The 18881-nt window shown below is 33.4% G+C and overlaps 3 protein-coding genes across 4 annotated transcripts; all 3 read left to right on the forward strand.

Moving 5' to 3' along the window:
- Nucleotides 1–297: 297 nt before the first annotated feature.
- LOC123911423 lies at nucleotides 298–5216 on the forward strand. 2 transcript variants are annotated; one of them, XM_045962830.1, is made up of 8 exons: nucleotides 318–536; nucleotides 736–824; nucleotides 922–997; nucleotides 1658–1707; nucleotides 1795–2115; nucleotides 2693–2731; nucleotides 2923–3037; nucleotides 4916–5216. In XM_045962830.1, the coding sequence occupies exons 1-8, from the start codon at nucleotides 407–409 to the stop codon at nucleotides 4966–4968; spliced, it is 873 nt and encodes a 290-aa protein (XP_045818786.1). In that variant the 5' UTR covers nucleotides 318–406; the 3' UTR covers nucleotides 4969–5216. The 2 variants fall into 2 exon arrangements, with proteins under 2 accessions (XP_045818785.1, XP_045818786.1); XM_045962829.1 differs by lacking the exon at nucleotides 4916–5216 and having other exon boundaries at nucleotides 298–536; nucleotides 2923–3446.
- A 3787-nt stretch (nucleotides 5217–9003) lies between these two features.
- Nucleotides 9004–11367, forward strand: LOC123908462 (50S ribosomal protein L19, chloroplastic). Its single transcript, XM_045959106.1, has 5 exons — nucleotides 9004–9159; nucleotides 9265–9564; nucleotides 9757–9843; nucleotides 9938–10071; nucleotides 10941–11367. The coding sequence occupies exons 1-5, from the start codon at nucleotides 9136–9138 to the stop codon at nucleotides 11047–11049; spliced, it is 654 nt and encodes a 217-aa protein (XP_045815062.1). The 5' UTR covers nucleotides 9004–9135; the 3' UTR covers nucleotides 11050–11367.
- A 1482-nt stretch (nucleotides 11368–12849) lies between these two features.
- Nucleotides 12850–17350, forward strand: LOC123908463 (vesicle-associated protein 2-1). The gene is made up of 7 exons (XM_045959107.1): nucleotides 12850–13285; nucleotides 14554–14624; nucleotides 14768–14849; nucleotides 15646–15761; nucleotides 15853–15978; nucleotides 16908–16982; nucleotides 17110–17350. Exons 1-7 carry the CDS (start codon nucleotides 13234–13236, stop codon nucleotides 17242–17244), a joined length of 657 nt encoding a protein of 218 aa, XP_045815063.1. The 5' UTR covers nucleotides 12850–13233; the 3' UTR covers nucleotides 17245–17350.
- Nucleotides 17351–18881: the final 1531 nt, after the last annotated feature.

The raw sequence follows: 18881 nt of genomic DNA on the forward strand, positions 1-18881 counted from the left end.
TCATGTCTCGTCGTATGGACAATGACTCACATGTTAAGTCAGCATGGTTGACCACATATGCTGACGTGTCATGTAAGTCATTGTTCACATGGCAAGACACAGTGATGTGGCATGTGAGTCACTTGTCATGTGCGTGTTGACTTGGTGGGTCTAAATCGCTAATTTGTGAAACTTAGTCGGCCAAAAATACTATTTTAAAAGTTAAGAACCAAAATTGCAAGTTTATTGAAGTTATGGGTTAAAAATGTAAATTAGACAAAACCTAGCTTAAAATATTTTTTATTTTTTGTTTGTTTCATTCTTCAATTCAAGCTTGGTTGTAACCGCCTAAACCTACGAATCTACGATGCTCCACTCACTGCAACAGAGGTAGAAGAAGACGGAGTAAAAGTAGTATTGAAGAAGAATGGAAACCAAAATTGAGAGAAATGTAATTGGAATTGAGAATCCATTTACTTTAAAAGTTGGTCAAGTATTTACTGGTTTTGGAATCGGTTGTGGAGTCGGAATCGGTGTTGGTCGCCCTTTAAATTTAGGTACTTTCCTTCTCTTCTCTTCTCTTCTAATTTCACATCATGGACTTTGGAAAAAACTTGTTCAAACCCAAAACTCCCCAAAATTCCACTTCTCAAAAACCATGTATATATATATATTTTTTTTTTGTTAATTAGCTTCAATTTCAACATTAAAATTATTTATTTATTGAGCAAAATTACTGAAATTGTTATCTTTTAGGTGCAATTCCAATGTTGAATCAAGTTATGAGTGCCACTAGAGGTGCAACTGATGCATTTTCTGGTGTTAGCAGACATGTCAATACTTCTGTAAGACAATTATCAATCACAGTTATGTTATGCATGCTGTTATTGTTTTTGTTCTTTCACTTTTCATATTGTTTCTTATATTCATTTTTTTATTTAGTTGAGGAAGTTGGGAGCTAGGAATATTGAAGTTGGTGTTGGATGTGGAATTGGTTTCGGTCATGGTTTTGGAGCTGGTATGTTCACTATATTTTTCAATTTTGTGACTTATAAATTCTCCCAAAGATAGATATCATATTGTTAAGAGTACCGCATTTGATGAGAGATGGCCCGAACACATATTCAGTTCATCGCAATTATTCTTTTTATAGGGTATTTATCCCTTAACATTCTTTTGTTTTAGTATTTATCCCAGTAAGTAACCGTAAGTAGGGATTCAAAATAATTTTTTTCCTGGTATTCCATCGCAATATTTTTTTTTACAATTAGTTTGATTCAAAATAATAGAAATTTGACACTTTTTTAATGTTGATGGATCCCCGCGGAAACTGTGGGGATCTACGGGGATGGGGATGTGAAAAGAATACAATCGGAAGCAGAGAATGGGGATGGGGAGTAGTTTAGATGGTGGGGAAGGGATTGGTAAAGTACTCCCCCCCGCTCAATCCCTGTCCCGTTGACATCCCTTCCACAATGTGCCTAAACCTGTGGATGTTGCAGACCAAATTCTTCTATGAAAATTAGTTGTCATTTATATGTTCCTATTTCCATCCTATCCATATTCTCTTCTCATCCCTTCTTATGGGTGGATTCTTCTATATTATTCAGTTGACAAAGACTTTCCATGTCTTGTGCACATTCTTCAGTTTGTAACCGAGTTTTATTTTATATGTCAGGACTTGCTGTGAAACCAGGGGTGTTGAATCAAATTCAATCTTGCATTGCAGTATGTGAAATTTATCTCATTTGAAAATCATTGTGTTTTATTCTTTGCCTTTTATGCATGTTATGTTAAAATTCTTTAATTTTCAAGGTAACAATGACAAAGATGATGATGAAGTTTGGACTTACTCCCAGTTTACCATTTAGTCCGGGTGCATTTCCAACATCCTTACAAAGTGCCACAAGCACAGCCATTCCAGGAAGCATGATGCAGTTAGCAACTAAATCAGCTGATCAATTATCTCAAGGTCTAGCAGGCTCTCAACCAATGAACATTGGTTCTGCTTTTGATAAAACGGCATTAAAAGACACTGCAGCTGACACGACATATGGCACCCGAACTGAGAAAGTTCTTAACAACTTTCTGCAAAATCCACTGTTGAAGGGAGAAGGAGGAGGATCCAGTGAAGCAGTATGCTCTCATTTACTCACTTTCATACCTGACATCTAAATATTAATGCCTTTTCTTGTAATCATTGAAGTGCAGGGAGTTTATTTTTACATATAGAATTTTGAAATTGTTATCTAACTAAGAATTTTGCATACACTTTATGCTTTACATAAATGGATGACTTTGAAGAATTTGCATTCTGAAAGATATGGTTAAGTCTTTCAATTCTTTTGCCCATGCCCTCTTCCTAAATGCATTGTCTGTTGTTCAAACTGTGTCGATATTACTTATTTTAGATTATGAAAGAGGTCTAAATACTGTTTGTTTACTTTTTTGTGATTAACTGTGGTATTTGAATATATTATATTCGTGGAATATGATATTCTTATAAGTATTGTTTTTGTTTATGAATTATGAAACAATTTTCATGATTATAAAGTGCAGCATGGCAAAATTCTCATCTTTTTACCAGTAAATATACATATATAATTTCATTTGTGTATATTAGTATTCCCTCCTTTCCTCTTTTGTGATATTTTCCTGTGTGACTCAAATATTATATGAAATTTCTGATTATAATAACTAATATACATTGTAGGCTGGACGCTTGCAAACAGAGAACAAAATACTTCAGATGGTAATGTTTTGTTTTGTCTTGTATAATTAGTGTTGATTTTGTTGCCAAGATATCAAATCACCTTTGACAATATAAATACATATAGTCTCTGAATCTTGTAACTAGGACTAGGGTACATGCTTGTTATCGATTTATTCAATAGCTCAGTCGCTTCAGGTATTGATTTTTTTTATTTTATTCTATGATTATAGGTTTTGAAACACCAGCAAATCATTGAAGAACTTGTGGAGGAAAATGAGAAGCTTCGGCAGATACTAGTGGAGGAGCTGAAAGTACCAACCAGCAAACTTGAAGCTAGTTCTTCAGGTAGAATTAGAAATAAGTTGCCATGTACTGATTGTTTTGAGTGCCGTAGAAAACAAAGACGAAGGTAGATTCAAAATAATATTACGAATATACTCATTGAAGTGCTTGCGCGTTAACGCTTGAAGGAGCTCCCATAAACCGGGATACCCCTTAATTATTTGGGTCTTGTTCCTACTAGTACCCCTGCTAATGGGTTGCCGGAGATAGTATAGGCGCATGATCACTTGACCTGACACATTACTGATTAGCATTAGATGACAGGTATTTAGTTGTTTGGTTTAATGTTTTGGAGGAAAAACCTGAGGGGAATGGAAGGCAGCAAAATCTATCATGAGCTAATTTGATCTCTCCTCCAAAAGTAGAGAGGATTTGGATCGGAGAGAATATTTATTTGAAGTTTGAACTTAAATAATCTTCCATTAATTTTTCTTTGCCTTGTTGAACGGAACACAATATTTTTAAATCTCTCACCTCTCCATCTTTCCCTTTCCCTGAATTTTTTTTTTTCTACCCCAACAATTATCAATCTACCCCAACATTAATTTTAAATGGACGAATTTACCCTCATATATAAACTAAAACCCTGAAGAAAAAAATTTGTTTACCGGAACACTTTGGAAAAAAGTGTTCTGATATGTAAATTTTTTTTTTACCTGAACACTTTGAAAAAAAGTGTGTAGGTATGTAAAAATTTTCTAATTTTTTTTTTTACCTGAACACTTTGAAAAAAAGTGTGTAGGTATGTAATAAAATAGGCTATTTTTGGAAATTTATTTTATATACCTGAACACTTTTTTCCAAAGTGTGTAGGTAGCAAAATAAATTTGGAAAAATTTTACATACCTACACACTTTTTTTCAAAGTGTTCAGGTAAAAAAAAAAATTAGAAAAATTTTATATACCTGAACACTTTTTTCCAAAGTGTGTAGGTAACAAAATAAATTTGGAAAAATTTTACATACATACCTACACACTTTTTTTCAAAGTGTTTAGGTAAAAAAAAAAGAATTTACATATCAGAACACTTTTTTCCAAAGTGTTCCGGTAACCAAATTTTTTTCTTCAGGGTTTTAGTTTATATATGAGGGCAAATTCATCATTCAAAATTAATGTTGGGGTAGATTGACAATTGTTGGGATAGAAAAAAAAAATTTCCCTTCCGCTATATTAAAATCTCTTTCATTCTTTGTTGAACAAAACGGGCCTTAGGGCTTAAGGCCGAATGGGATTTAATTTGGTGGGTCTATTGGCCTAAATTTTGTGGGAGAATTACTATTTACACCACCCGTCCGTTTTTTGTTCCAAAAACACTTCTACAATGTTAGAAGGATATCAACTGGTTTGGAATTATAATTCTGATTAAAAAAATATACTAAAATTTATTTTATCACATTTTATAATTTTCTATATATTTAAGATAATTACATGTGAATGAAAGACAACCGGACAAGTTACGCCGCAAATCCTTAATATTCTGAATAATATTAACTGTTTTGGAATTTAAATTCTGAATCATTTTATAGATTGAAAAAAACTTTTGAAATATAATTTCCTTAGAGATGGTATTTTGGAAGAAAAAAATTAAAATAATTAGAGAGATATGTTCAGTTGAAAAGGGGTGTGAAAAGTAATAATCAGTCTTTAGCTGAGAGCAGCCCAAAAATGTAGGCATCATTTATTTAAATAATCTTCTTAACCAAGGTCAGTGACAACTAAAAATCAACTCACATTGCTATCTTATGAGTTAGTTTTGACCCCAGAAATGTCTTCTCCTCAGTTTGAACATTTTTTGAAAAATTTATTTAAGGTAAACATAAAGTATTCTGAAGTTGGAATATAGGCTTGCTTAAAACACAAGTTTTGTATTTTTGTTTGCAGATCGGTGTTCAAAAGGAAAGAATAATAAAAGTCAAAAAGCAAAAAGCAAATAGAAAAATCTTACAACATGATGTGGAATTTCCATGCCTAATTATTAATTTGACAAGTACGTTTTCTTAATGTGTGAATATATCAAATATTCTATCAATAATTTCAGTTAAATCGATTTGTTTAGTGTTGATCATGAATTCATGATCCCCTACTAATAACTAACAAATATGGAAATACGTAGACACGTGGAAAAGTATAATTATTTCAAGTCATTGCAATGGAATCTAATGCTTTATTTGATGTGGTACTGTATTCTCTTTGTACATTATGATCCATAAATGAATAAATTCTTATTCTTTTTAACTTTTAACATAAACGAATGTTTGTTGTTATAATGAGGAAAATTTTGAATGCTTGTGTTGTGGCTTGTGCATGAGGATTCTATTCTATCAAAAGTGAACAATGAGGCCAACCAAGGATGTGTCCACCTCTTCTATTCTCCACTATCAATATTGTGCTTTTTAGAGAATTTGCAATCAACAAAATACAGTCCATACATTACACTCCATAATCATTCAATCCACTCAAATTTTCATTTTGTTTGAATGTAACTTGTCACAAGAGTATACCTACCTTCCCTCTCTAAAAATGTATGAAAAATGCTACTTGCCCTGAAAATTTATGTTATGGTCCCTGGTTTGGGATCGTGTTGACATAGCACTAGATGCGGTGGAATCTTTCTTTCGACCTATGGTGAAGGCAGAAGCAAACTCGTTCTAGATAAAGTCTCTTTTTAAATTCACAATAGCCGAAAGTGTAACTGAAGTAGGATTCATTTCTATCCATCTACTCCAACAAATTCAAGATCTAACGCTTGCCCTTAATTCGTGATATCTTTGTGATTTGTTTTTTTTTGGGACAAATAGCATCACTTAAACTGTATATGTGAGGATAGTACTAATGAATTAGTTGTGATTTTGATATGAACTATCCTTTTTCTGGCTTTGCTAATCCAATTATACAAGGGTATAAAAAAAAAGCATAGAAACTAACTTACCCAAGATAATTGTGTTTCATTGTATTTCCATTCTCACTGACCATCATTTGAAATACATCAACATTTTTATTTCATAACATCTTTAGAATGAGAAAGCTTTTTAATCTCCAAGTTAACATTGTTAGATCAAGAGAAACCACGTGCACATCACTTTCTATTAGGTTGACTTGCTGCAAGAAACGACAGACTAATATCATCTTTGTATTCTTCCACCACAATTCATTTGGTTCTTCCTTTAGCCCTTTCTTCAACACTAATAAAATTCCAAAATGACACCTCTCCTTTTCTCCAAAATCAAAATCACCTTTAACACTTTTTTTTCTTCACATGTTGCTCTCTTAACCTACCACTTATGATTCACACCACATGCAATAGTTCATATATGCTTACCTAACCTATCCCAATAAGCATTCTCCTATCTCTTTGAATTCTTTAGCAAGAAAGGGTTTTAGATAACAAACATTTTCAACTTCCAAACTCGAAAGCGATAAATTGCACTCTTCTTATTTCTAACCATACAACACCCTACTAGAAAATGGCTTAGTTCTTTTTTGTATTAACTCTCTCGTTCTCAAGGAAATGTGTCCGGTAATTTAAAGTTTGTCTGCAATCCAAACGATTCATTTTAAGGGGAGCTCGTTAACCACTTAAACTTAATGTCTTGGTTAAATTGCTTCGCTTTTTTGTTTGTGAAAAAAAGCTACGAAAACTGCTTAGTTTTAATTAAATTATTTCCATCAGCAAATCCATCTCTTTCAAAGATTGAAGTTGCCAGTTGACATTAATATTGTATATTTCGTGTCATAAAATCAGTTTTGTACTCAATTCTCTACTGACAAATAATTATTCTTCAGTCACGCTGTCAATATATTAATAATTGTTTAATTGCTAGGTTGGACGTCATTACCTGAATTTGAACTCGGAAAGTCACAGTCGTATGTGAGTTTAATAATTATTATTTATTACCCCATGAGAAATAAAAAGTAGGTAGCATCATCAATTATGTGAATTAGAGACTCAAATTGAACACCAAAATATAAATTTAGAAGTCACCATCTTATTGAATAAGCTACAAAATAACCAACAAATACATACATCTGCAATGTTTGGTCACTACTAACCCTAACAAAACAATAATAAAGCACATAAAAATCATCATCCACGAATTATTACAAAAACAGATAAGCTAACAAGGAAATAAGTTACACATATCTTAGTGACTTGATCTACGTGAAGTGGAATCAACAACACTGTTTAAACAAGAAGCACTGTAGCACCAGCTGCAAAGAATGGTAGCATGAAAAAGCTGCTTTTATGAACAAACGCCTTGCTTGGATTTGACGCTACTGGAATATCAGAAAAAGATTCTCCGGTGGAGGGTGACGGAGAGGGTGATGGTGAAGTAGGAGTAGGGGCAGGGGGAGAAGATATCGATGGGCTCGGAGTTGGGCTGATGCTCGGGCTTGGGGTTAGGCTTACAGGTGGCAGTGATGCAGGGGAGGAGGCAGGTGTGTGTAGTATGATGGGTGCAGGGGAGGGTGCTTGGGATAAGGACATTGTAACAAGAGTAAGGGAGATAGCTAGGAGGAGTGTGGCACGTGTGAGTGCCATTGGTGCAGGAGGGAGAAGAAGGAAGTGGCTCAGAAGAGAAACAGAACAGAACAGAGCAATGGAAGTTTTGTTCTGTGATGGTTATATAGATAAGAAAAAGTTATATTATTCACTCCTTTTAATTTGGGGCGAGAATAATAGATATTTTGGTCATTTAATTATTTGTATCGAGGTTTAGTTTCTGTCGGTGTCTATGAAAAAAAAAAATTATTGCTAGAAATTTATTCTTAAATCGATTTCACATCATTAGTATTTGCAGTTGCATGCAGAATATATGTATGTATGACACGTATGTATGACAAAGTTAAAGTCCAAAGATTCATAGGCATATATGTTGTGAGGTCTCCAGTAGAATGGAGTTAGAATAAGCCATATAAAATTACCTACGGCATCTTTTGTGACTTTAAATATATGTTCTCTTTTGTAAGTTTTTTGTTTTGTTTAATATTTTGGTTTTTCTTATCAAGTTTCATGTGTTATTGTGGTTGGAAAGTTATTACATCAATATTGTTTTAGTAAAACTATCATATTTGTACTTATGCCACTTTTCTTTTTCTTTCCAAAGCATGTTGGCAAAACTCACATAAAAGTATCACATAAAAGTATACCCTATCTTATAAAATATCTATATAGTCATTTTTTATTTGATTCGTACTTATGCCACTTTACTATGTATTAGTGTGGAAAATGAAAGATATGCACTTACTTTTATATAATTTAAGTGTTACCTAAACCAATCTTCTTCGAGCCACTAGGTTTGGTCTAGTGGTGAGAGATTTGAGTAGTATGTAATAGGTTTGCGTTCGATTCTCAAGCTCATTGTAAACAAAAAAAAAAAAAAACAATCTTCTTCTTCTTCTCTCATTATTTGTACGAGTTTGATTTTTCTCTCCTCTTGTGAGAGTTTTGTCACCAAGAACATAAGAAAAGTTTATATCCAACGAAAGAAATAACAAAAGTTTTCTATTTGATGTGGAAAAAGTTTGAATCCGAATATCCTCACGTGCATTGAGAATATTTTCCATTATGTGTAAATTTCAATCATTTATCCATATTTTTTTAATCATTGAGAATAACAAATTTATGGTTAAATATTTTTATCAAACTATCATTATCATTTCGACACAACTACAAATTTTGTCATCTATATCGTAAAAATATCTACTATAAAATCATCCGCTATCAGTTAACTTTTCGATTACTTGTTTCAAGCTCATCCCCCGTCATTGATTATTCATTCTTCTCTACTTATATCATCAAAACAACACCTTCAAACACTACCCTAAAAAACACCTTAATTAGGTAAAATAAACTAAAATTGATATTTTGTTGGGCCTTAAACAGTATTTGACTCATAGTGGACATCAGTGTTAAGGCCCGTCAATTTTAACAATCTGAGGCCCAAAAGCCCAACAAGTGTTGAACGGATAGAAACAGATAAGAACACTGTTTTCTGTAAGCACTTCCTTTAGCTTCATCTTCTTCCCCACGTTTTCGTTCTGTGCTGAATTTCCATGACTCATATCCACTGAACTCAAAACCCTAATTTCCCTCTTCTTCAATGGCTTCTCAAGTTTTTCTTCAGGTTTTTCATCTCTTACTCATTCAATATATATCATGCAATTGAATTTTAATAACCGACCGTTACATTTTCAATTACGCTACTTAATTCAGAATTTGAATTTACCAGGCTCTGTTTACTCCTAATCAATCTCTTCCAAACAAGCTATGTTTCTCTTCTCCTTCTTCAACCGCTTCCACATTCGGTTCTCGTAACTTACCGTTGATTTCAACCTCAATTTCACGGCGTTGCAGTCCTCTCATTGCTAAACCTAATTTCATTGTCAGAGCTGATTCCAATCTTGACGCTACTTCGGCTTCGGATGAAGTTCCGGAAACTGATGATGAACAGGCTTTGGAATCTGATACTGAAATTGAGCAAGTGAAGCCACCTAGACAAACTAGGGTCAAGCTTGGTGATGTTATGGGGGTGAATAATTTCTTCCATATCTCAATTTAGTACTAGTTTAATTAATGAATTTTGCTTTTATCAAAGTTCAATTCAATTTTTAAGGTTACTTGGAAGTTGGAAAAGTTGAATTTTTTTTATGCTTTAATTAGGTTTTCACATTTTGAATTATTACTAAATGTGTTTGGAAAATGTGTGGTGTTGTTTGTGTAGATATTGCATAAGAGGGCAATTGCGGCTTCGGATGAAGTGAGGGCCACTCCAGATTTAAGGACTGGTGATATTATTGAAATCAGATTGGTATTGTGATTTGTTTTCTAAAATTAGTATTTTTTGGAATAGTATTAAGCTGAGAGATGAATTTTATGGTGATGTATTTTTGTGCTACTTGCAGGAAGTTCCTGAGAACAAGCGTAGGTTATCCGTTTATAAAGGTATTGTCATCTCGAAACAAAATGCTGGTATTCACACGACTATTCGCGTTCGAAGAATTATTGCTGGCACAGGGGTTGAGATAATCTTCCCAATGTAAGTAGCCCCACTCTTGCCTTTCTCTCAGGATAATCTAATAGAGATTAGTACTGTCGTTTGCACTGGTGAAGGTTTCTTTTAGATGTCTTGTTGAGTATCACATTGTATCCAATTGTTGTGACTATATAAGAGGTTGAAACTTGAAACTGTAAGGTGGGAATTTGGGAAGTTCTTCATTTAACAATTTTACTTGTGTTTAAGTGAATCGAAGTCCCTTTAGAGACATTGGGTGACCGAAAATATGGAAAGGAAATAGAATAGTTGAATGTTATCATTTTCAAAAATTGTAGATTACTTCCAAGCTGCTGTATTTTGTTGTTAATGCCATGCTAGTACTGGTACCCTGGTTGCCTGTTAAAGTCGTCAACTGTGCACCTTTAATTGTTAAGAAATTGGTTGAGGAGCACTCACCAAAAACCAATACAGCTGAAACTAACCTTATTTTTACAAATTTGATTCACTCATTCCATTGGAGGGTCAGGGTGGTAAGTGGTAACTTCGCTACCTTTTCTGTTTGACTTCCCGACACTTTGGAAATGCATTTTCACTCCTATTTGAAGTTTAATGATATTTCCTCTAAAAGAATGGAGGGTGAGATTGATGATTGTTTCATTGTGTTACTACATGTCTGTTATTGCGATTCTTTGCATAATTTTTGTCTAAGGTCTATGTTGCATACCAAGAGTTTATGAAATGTGATTTTAAGAATCTGAATTGTTTTTCCCAACCAAATTAGCAAATGGGTCACAATATTAAGTTACCAATTGACACTAATGCAAGTTTCATTACCTTGGCTTATAAATGAAGTGTTTAACGGATTTTTTGTGAGATACTTTATGTTATGATGCTTGTGTTTGGTGTCACAGTTACTCGCCAAACATCAAAGAAATCAAAGTGGTAAAACACCGAAAGGTCAGGCAGGCAAGATTGTACTATCTAAAGGACAAGCTTCCCAGATTCTCCACTTTCAAATGATAAGGTCACACTGTTCATCACGTTCTTATTCAAAGTAATCTCCTGATCCTGGAAATGTTAATGCCGTCCACAATTTGATTATTTTGACTTGTTGTATTGTAGAGTGTATCATCTTTCTTCCCTTTAATCTATCCTCTGAGAAATAGAAACAACTGTATGTTGCCCATGATAATACTGAGAAACTTGAAGTGTTTATTCTGCATGCTTATTTCTGGTAGCAACCCAAGCATTGGTGAAAATATCACTAGATATCCATTATGTAACTTCTTTTTTGACTATGTATACATTATGTAAATGTTCTTATTGTTTTATTTTTCATGTGTTGTGCCTGATCAAAATATGTATGCATGGTGCCTGAATGTTAGGGGGAAAAAAATTCTGGCAAGCCACCATCTCTGATCTGTAGTATTATATTTTTTGGCAGGAATCTGTAGTATTATTTAGATTAAGTCAGTGATGAAGCTTCCCTCGTTGTCGTTGCCATCATATGCTACCTTTTATTAAAAAAAATGGCTATCATGCTGCCTTTATTTTTTATTTTTGGTTCTTATCATGCTGCCTTTTATAAAAGCATAAATGAATTACTTTTATTTTGATCATTATGACAAAAGTCGGGACTCATCCCCAGCTTTTCGGATCCTGATTTTATTTTTATATTTTATTTTTTGGTTTTCACTCTCTGGTTCCTAGGGGAAGGGGACCTTAGTAGTTCAGAGTTCGGGGAGAGTTCTGGCATCATGCGGTTCCAATCCCTTCCCAAATGCAGTTGCGGAGGATCGAACCGTGATCCTCCCTACCAAGTTCAGCGCCAATCACCACCGAACCAACTAACATTTTTGTTGATTTTATGAACACACTTTTGTTGATGATTGCATATTTTCATATTTTTAGCTTTTACATAATTTTTAGTGATTTATTAATTTGTTTTAATTAATAAATATTTTTATGAACTTATTGTTAAAAAATATTATGAAAGACAAATGTTTTTCTTTTATCTTTCTTTTTATTCACATTTCTCTCCACCCATATGTAAGACCTTCCACAAATCTGAATTACAAGCCATCTCTTTAGTGGTGTTTGGGGTTTGAGCTTGAGATCTTCCAATTTTTGTACGAGTTTATCAGTTATGATTCTCATTTTGTCTAAAGGAAAAACCCTCCATGGTCTTTTATCTTATACATACACTCAACTCAAGGGTTCCATGTCTTCCCTGGGCGAAATTTTACACAAGTTTAATCATAGTATTTCAGCAAAGAAATATTATTTACATTGTCAATTTGTTTTTTTTTATATATATATAATCATTAAATCACTAAAAATATTTGATTGGTTGATCATGTCAAAAGTTTAACATAAATGGTGTATCAAAATTAAATTATTTTTTTTGTCCAATACTCTAATGGGTAAACTTATTCATTATAAGTATGAAGAAATAGAGAATTCATATTTCATATTTCGACTACTCTAATAATATCTATGGATAGTTTTCTTTTTTTTTAAGAAAATATCTATGGATAGTTATCAATTGAACCACCATTAAGGGACAATGTATCAAAATTAATCTTATGAAATAAAACAAAATTAGTCTAATGGCATAAAAATTTAGAAAATAATGTAAAGTAGAAAACATTGACAATGATATATCATTCTCATTCTCAATACAAAAAGAGAGGAAAAAGATTATTTATATACATTGAATAATGTATCTAACTTTTAATTAAAGGAAATAAAGAAGTGACCTAAATTCTAAAAATAGATATAAAGGACACAGGTGTGGAAAGTAATAGTAAGATGTGACAAGTGAGTGGTTTTGTTTGGCATAGCCATGAAATGAAAGAAAGTGGGCCCCAACACAAACACAACACACACGAAGAGAAAGAGCATTTCCTTCCTTCTACAGACAGAGTCGTATGTATGTGTTGTGTTGTGTCTTTGAAGAGAAAAGATACAAACAAAACAACAAAACCAGACACTCATTGAACCGATCTAAGTGCCTACAAAATCGCGTTATATTTGTTCTGTCTTTGTAACCATTGGCACTTCCATGTTCCTCGTTCAACCACACATTACATTATTTCATTATTTCCCTTTCTTCTCTTTTCGCTTCTTTTTCGCTACTATCTCTCTAATTCTAATTCTAATTCATTCTTCATTGCAAAACAAACATCATCTTCTATCTTCGTCATGACTGCAACCACCCTCATTACTATTAGTCCCGACGAGCTCAGGTTTCATTGTATGTTCTTATTCTTTCTTTCTCTTTTTATCATCATCTCTTCAATTTCAATCAATTAACTTTTACTTTTTTTCTCATGATCGGTTAATAATAATCCTATATGTCTGTAAATAATTTAATTTTCAAACAAATTGTGTAGCTTGTTGTAATTGTCATCTTAATAATGAATGTTATGTTACCATATATATTTTTTTTTTGAAAGGCGCCTCTTTTTTTTTTTTTTTGTTCGTAACGGTTTTAGGGTATATTTGGATAAACAACTTATGTGCAGCTTATAACACAAACACTTATCATGATAAGCGCTTATGCATAAGCTTGCATATGCTATTTTTATAGCAAAAGATAAAATAAGGACAAATTGTTTTTATACATATATGCTACGAGCTGGTTGGGACCTTGAAGTGTGATCCTCTCGAGGTCAGATGTTCGAATCCTCCTGGTGTCACTTCCTGTGTTAGGCCAATACTCGCTCTAACTTTAAATGGGCCCCCGTTAGTGGAAGGTGGAATTGGTGTCCATTGGATTAGTCAATCCTTAGGTCGGATACCAGGTCTTCATATATATATATATATATATATATATGCTATGAGCTTTTTCATAAGTTATATCGGAGAACTTATGAAAATAAGTTTTTTTCAAATTATCATTAGTTGTTTTCATAAGTTTCTCCCAAACAGCTAATCCAAACTGTTCCTGCAAAGATTTGAGGGGATATATAATTAGCCTAACCGGCGATGTTTATATCATAGCTCGATAGGGAGGGTCCCTAGTCCTATGGTGATATAGGTGTGTTCTACGAGTATTGAGTTTTCTTAGTCATCTGGTGAAAGAATAACGTGATCCCTGGTGATGCTTATGATGCCTTATATATAGGAGTGTAGGAAATAGTGGGCAGAGTGTTTGAGAGATAGTGGAGATAATGGAGATGTGTTCCTATCCTAGGCATGACTCGGTCTCGCCCTTATTTGATAAGATAGGCAGATCAAGCCCTTTGAAAGGGTCAATCGATGTTTGGGCCTATTTCTCCTGATGGATCAAGCCCACTTATAGAATCCTGAATCTCGCCCGAAACACAAACAGATTCTTATTGATGATGATTCCTTTATAAGAAGAATTCAGAATTTTACTGCTCTTTAATCTTGTTTCGTTTTATGTGTAAAGATCATCAGAATAAATTCATTTATAAATATGAATTCCTTTGCTTTGCTTTTCATTAATAAGCTTGTAGTCTTATTTAGTTATTATTCTCATGATGTTTATGTTACCAGTTGAGCTGGAAAAGCAAACATTTTGTGATCTTAAAGTACTCAATAACACACAGAACTATGTTGCTTTCAAGGTAATCAATTAACTGCTTCACATTCCACACTTTACTTCTTGTTGTTGCTGAATGTGTTTTTTTCTCCACCTTGTTCTTAGTTGATTGATTCTGATTGCGTTTGATTCTACCATTTACATTATTATTATCTTGCTGTTTGCTAGGTCAAAACCACTTCACCTAAGAAGTACTTTGTACGACCAAACACCGGTGTTATTCATCCTTGGGATTCATGTATTATCAGAGGTGCTGCTTTTTACCATTGCAAATTCATATATCTGTCTAGTTCTTTGATTTAGAAGTATGTTTTTTCTTTTGTCAATATTTTTGTCTTAACCATCCGGTTCTTAATGAAAGGGCCCTCGGTAATCCGGAGTTTGGCCGAGAGATGAGTAAAGTCTGGCTGACTTTTGATTGTTCTAGCCAGAGTTTGAACTCGGGTACTCCCAGTCAATTGACCTTCACTGAAGCTCATTAACTACTTGGCGTACACATATAAGAATCACTTATTCTGTATTCCTTAACCTCTCTGCCCAAGAAGCTCTTGTTAATAAAACCCTTTTTTCTTTTGGTTTGAAACACTTTTACAAGGCTTTTAAAGTTTTGTGAAAGATTGAACTGCTTAAGGGAGATATGCATGTGATCACATTACTAAATGGCCATCCAGTAGACATAAATTTAGAAAACTGTAATTTCATATGATACTACAAAGATAGAAGGAAAAATAGTTATATTGGTGAACTAGGTCTGTAAATGCCGAAAAAATAGTTATATTGGTGAACTAGGTCTGTAAATGCCGAAACTGTTTTTTTTGGTAAGCGTAACTAACACTGTAGTTTCAACCGATATAACTGAGAACTAGGACAAAAGTGATCATATATATGAGCATGTGATACACTTTTTTCTAAGTGATCTTATTATTTTTTAAACAATACTAGACTTGAAATCAATCATTTGTATGCTAATTTTTTATGAACTCGGAGTCTTTTCGCATTCTGAGTATTAGCATCTGTCTTACTGTCCAATTTTTGTATTTGTACAGTCACACTCCAAGCCCAACGTGAATACCCTCCAGACATGCAATGTAAAGACAAGTTTCTCTTACAGAGTACAATAGTGGCTCCAAATACTGATGTTGATGATCTTCCGGCAGATACTGTAAGAAATTCAACACTGCTCTTTAAAATGTATCAGTTATATAAGTTGACAAGAAAAAGTTGATCATGAATACTGCTATTTTGGTTTGCAGTTTAATAAGGATAGTGGTAATTTAATAGAGGATTTGAAACTAAGAGTCTCATATATCACTACCTCACCCGAAGGAAGCTCTGAAGACGATGGGAGGAATTCCTCACAAAAACTTGATTCCTCTTCTGTGAGTGTCTTTTCTTCCTCCACCCTTTGTGCTATTCAGTTTGAAGTTGCATTTTCATTCTTCATTTCAGATTTGGTTATTTTTTATATTTTGCAATAATACCATATGGCATATGCTGCATCTTATGTACCGAGTTGAGCGTAGTATGGAAAAAATGCTATAAAACATGTTGTGATTGATAAGTAAAAATAATAACTTCAATAAACATTGAAGTTTCTGCTATAGGACTCTTAGTATGGAAGATATAGATACTTTCCTCCATCAAATTTCTCTCATCCAGAGTAAACGTAGTATCTGGTTATAAACTTTTCCTTTGTTTTCTTTTCACTCTTTCTAATTTTATACATGTGTTTTCCCAGCTTTTAAATGGAACAAAACCTCAAGTAGATTATGCACTCTGTATAAGGGTTCATCCATGACCATGATATGTGTGTGGAAGAGAAATTATGGTTAGCTCTCGAGTTTGGTTTAGCCAAATTACTCTGTGAAAGCTACACATCAATAGTTTACTGGTTATAAGGGCTCATCCATGACCATGTATAAGTTTTCATCCACTTGAATAAAATTTCTTTCTTGTTCAAAATATAAAATAGTTTACTCCTCGCTGGACTTTTTTACCATAACACATTTTGTTCATAATTTTTTTCATGGTCAAAAGTTATAGCGACTACTCTTAATTACTGTACATGCATATAGGTGCTAGGTCATCAGGATTCAGCTTTTAGATTATCACATATGCCAGATTCAGCTCGGAAATCCTGCTTAACTTAACTTAGCTCTCTTGTTCTTTCTTTTCTGTCAATCTTATCTTTTTCTTATTGATCAAGAAACAACAGCATAGATTTCCTGATTATCAAACTTATTTAAACGTCCAGTTATGTAGTTTACTTTAGCCAGTGATGCTGAAATGGAATTTCTTTTCATTGTAGAGTCAGGCTGTACAGCTCCTGAAGGAAGAAAGAGACGCCGCTGCCAGACAAACGCGACAGCTTCAACAGGAAGTGGTAATTGTGCTGTTTGATGCATCATGACTGTGTCATGCATCATGCATTCATTCATATTCATAGTTGAGAGAATTTAGAGCTATTACAAATAAATATCACTAACTCATTTGTTGTATTGAATGTGTAGGACATGCTGAAAAGGCGAAGAAACCAAAGAGGCGATCCTGGCTTTTCCTTCACCTTCGCCATTTTTGTTGGTCTCCTTGGATTTTTGCTTGGCTTTCTTTTGAAATTTTTATTCTCTTCACCGTCTACAGAATAATTGACACGGTTCAAAACATTTGCATGCATGCATACTTTCAGCGTTGTTCACTGTAAAAGTGTAAAGTTCTATATTCTTTGAAACGAGATATTTCCATTTTCCTTCATATCTTGACTTGCTATACACTGCTTGGCTACCACAGCACAAAGAAAAAGGGAAAGCTTAACGATCAGTCAATCGTCTGAAGAGATTGCTGCATTATTAGTCAGAAATCAAAATAATTTTTCTTTACACTTTTTAAATTGGTCATCCTTATACATTCAAGGATCCGGATTTTCTAACATCAGAGCGCCAAAGGCATTCTGACTTTCAACCTTTCTTGACCATTAGATCGATCTTAAGCTTTCAATGGTGTCGCGTGTCTTTGTATTTTTAAAAGAAAAATAAAGATGAGAGAACAAGATTCAATGCTTTGTTAGTTTTGATAAAAAAAACTCTTTCTAATTGTTATTTTTTCAGTTAAATTCTGTACATTTTATGTTCATGATTTATGAAGCAGTTGAAAATAATATCAGATCACTTCCATCAGATTAAATGCTTGTTTGTTATTTTCTATGAAGTGATGTTAATGCACAAAATCAATCTTTTTAAAGACATGTAGTTTACTTATTTTCTGTTAGATGATTTATTTACAGATCATTTTAGAGTTAAGTAGGTCTTTATGAAAAGGAAATTACTTTTATTAAAATCATCAATTTTATACTAAATGGGTAAGGCTAAATTGCACTTTTGGCCCCCTAAGTTTCAGAAACTTGCAATTTTGGCCCCTTATGTTTCAAAATAGCACTTCTAGCCCCCTAAGTTTCAAAAAGTTGCGATTTTGGCCCCCTATATTTCAAAATAGCAATTTTGGCCCCCTAAGTTTCAGTAGTTGCGATTTTGGCCACCTATGTTTCAAAATAGCACTTTTGACCCCTATCTTTATCCCTTTTGCAAAAGGTCAATTTTGATCGAGTCAAAGTTGATGTGGCAAGTCACTTAAGTGACTCAGCTGCCACGTCAATATTTTTTTGTCATCTTATAATTAAAAAAACTAAAAGAATAAAAAAATAAAAGGAAGTCACATGCTTTAAATTTATTCTTTCACTAACACACATATATAATCTCAAATCCTAAAGAATTAACCAAATACTTCGTGACGTTTATTCAAAAGGATTTTTCACTATACGTAAAAAAAAACCTAATTCCAAATCCAAAAATAGGAAACAATGGAAATTGAAAACTCTTCGTGCGTTTTGTTATGTCTTTTTAATTATGTAATGACTTCATATATGTAATGACTTGATTTGTTATGTCATTTTGATTTAGAAAAGTGTCTTAAACTTCCATTTAGAAAAGTGTCTTGAACTTCCATTTTGCAAAAGGGGTAAACATAGGGGGGTCAAAATTGCTATTTTGAAACATAGGAGGCTAAAATCGCAACTTTTTGAAATTTATGGGGCCAAAAGTGCTATTTTGAAACATAGGGGGTCAAAATTGCAACTTCCTGAAACTTAGGGGACCAAAAATGCTATTTTGAAATATAGAGGACCAAAATCGCAACTTTCTGAAACTTAAGGGGCCAAAAGTGCAATTTAGCCAATGGGTAATGAAAATGTGGGTTAATGGTAGCCATGAGTTTAGCTTAATTGGTAGGA

Source organism: Trifolium pratense, linkage group LG2, assembly GCF_020283565.1.
Source record: "Trifolium pratense cultivar HEN17-A07 linkage group LG2, ARS_RC_1.1, whole genome shotgun sequence".
Lineage (NCBI taxonomy): Eukaryota > Viridiplantae > Streptophyta > Magnoliopsida > Fabales > Fabaceae > Trifolium > Trifolium pratense.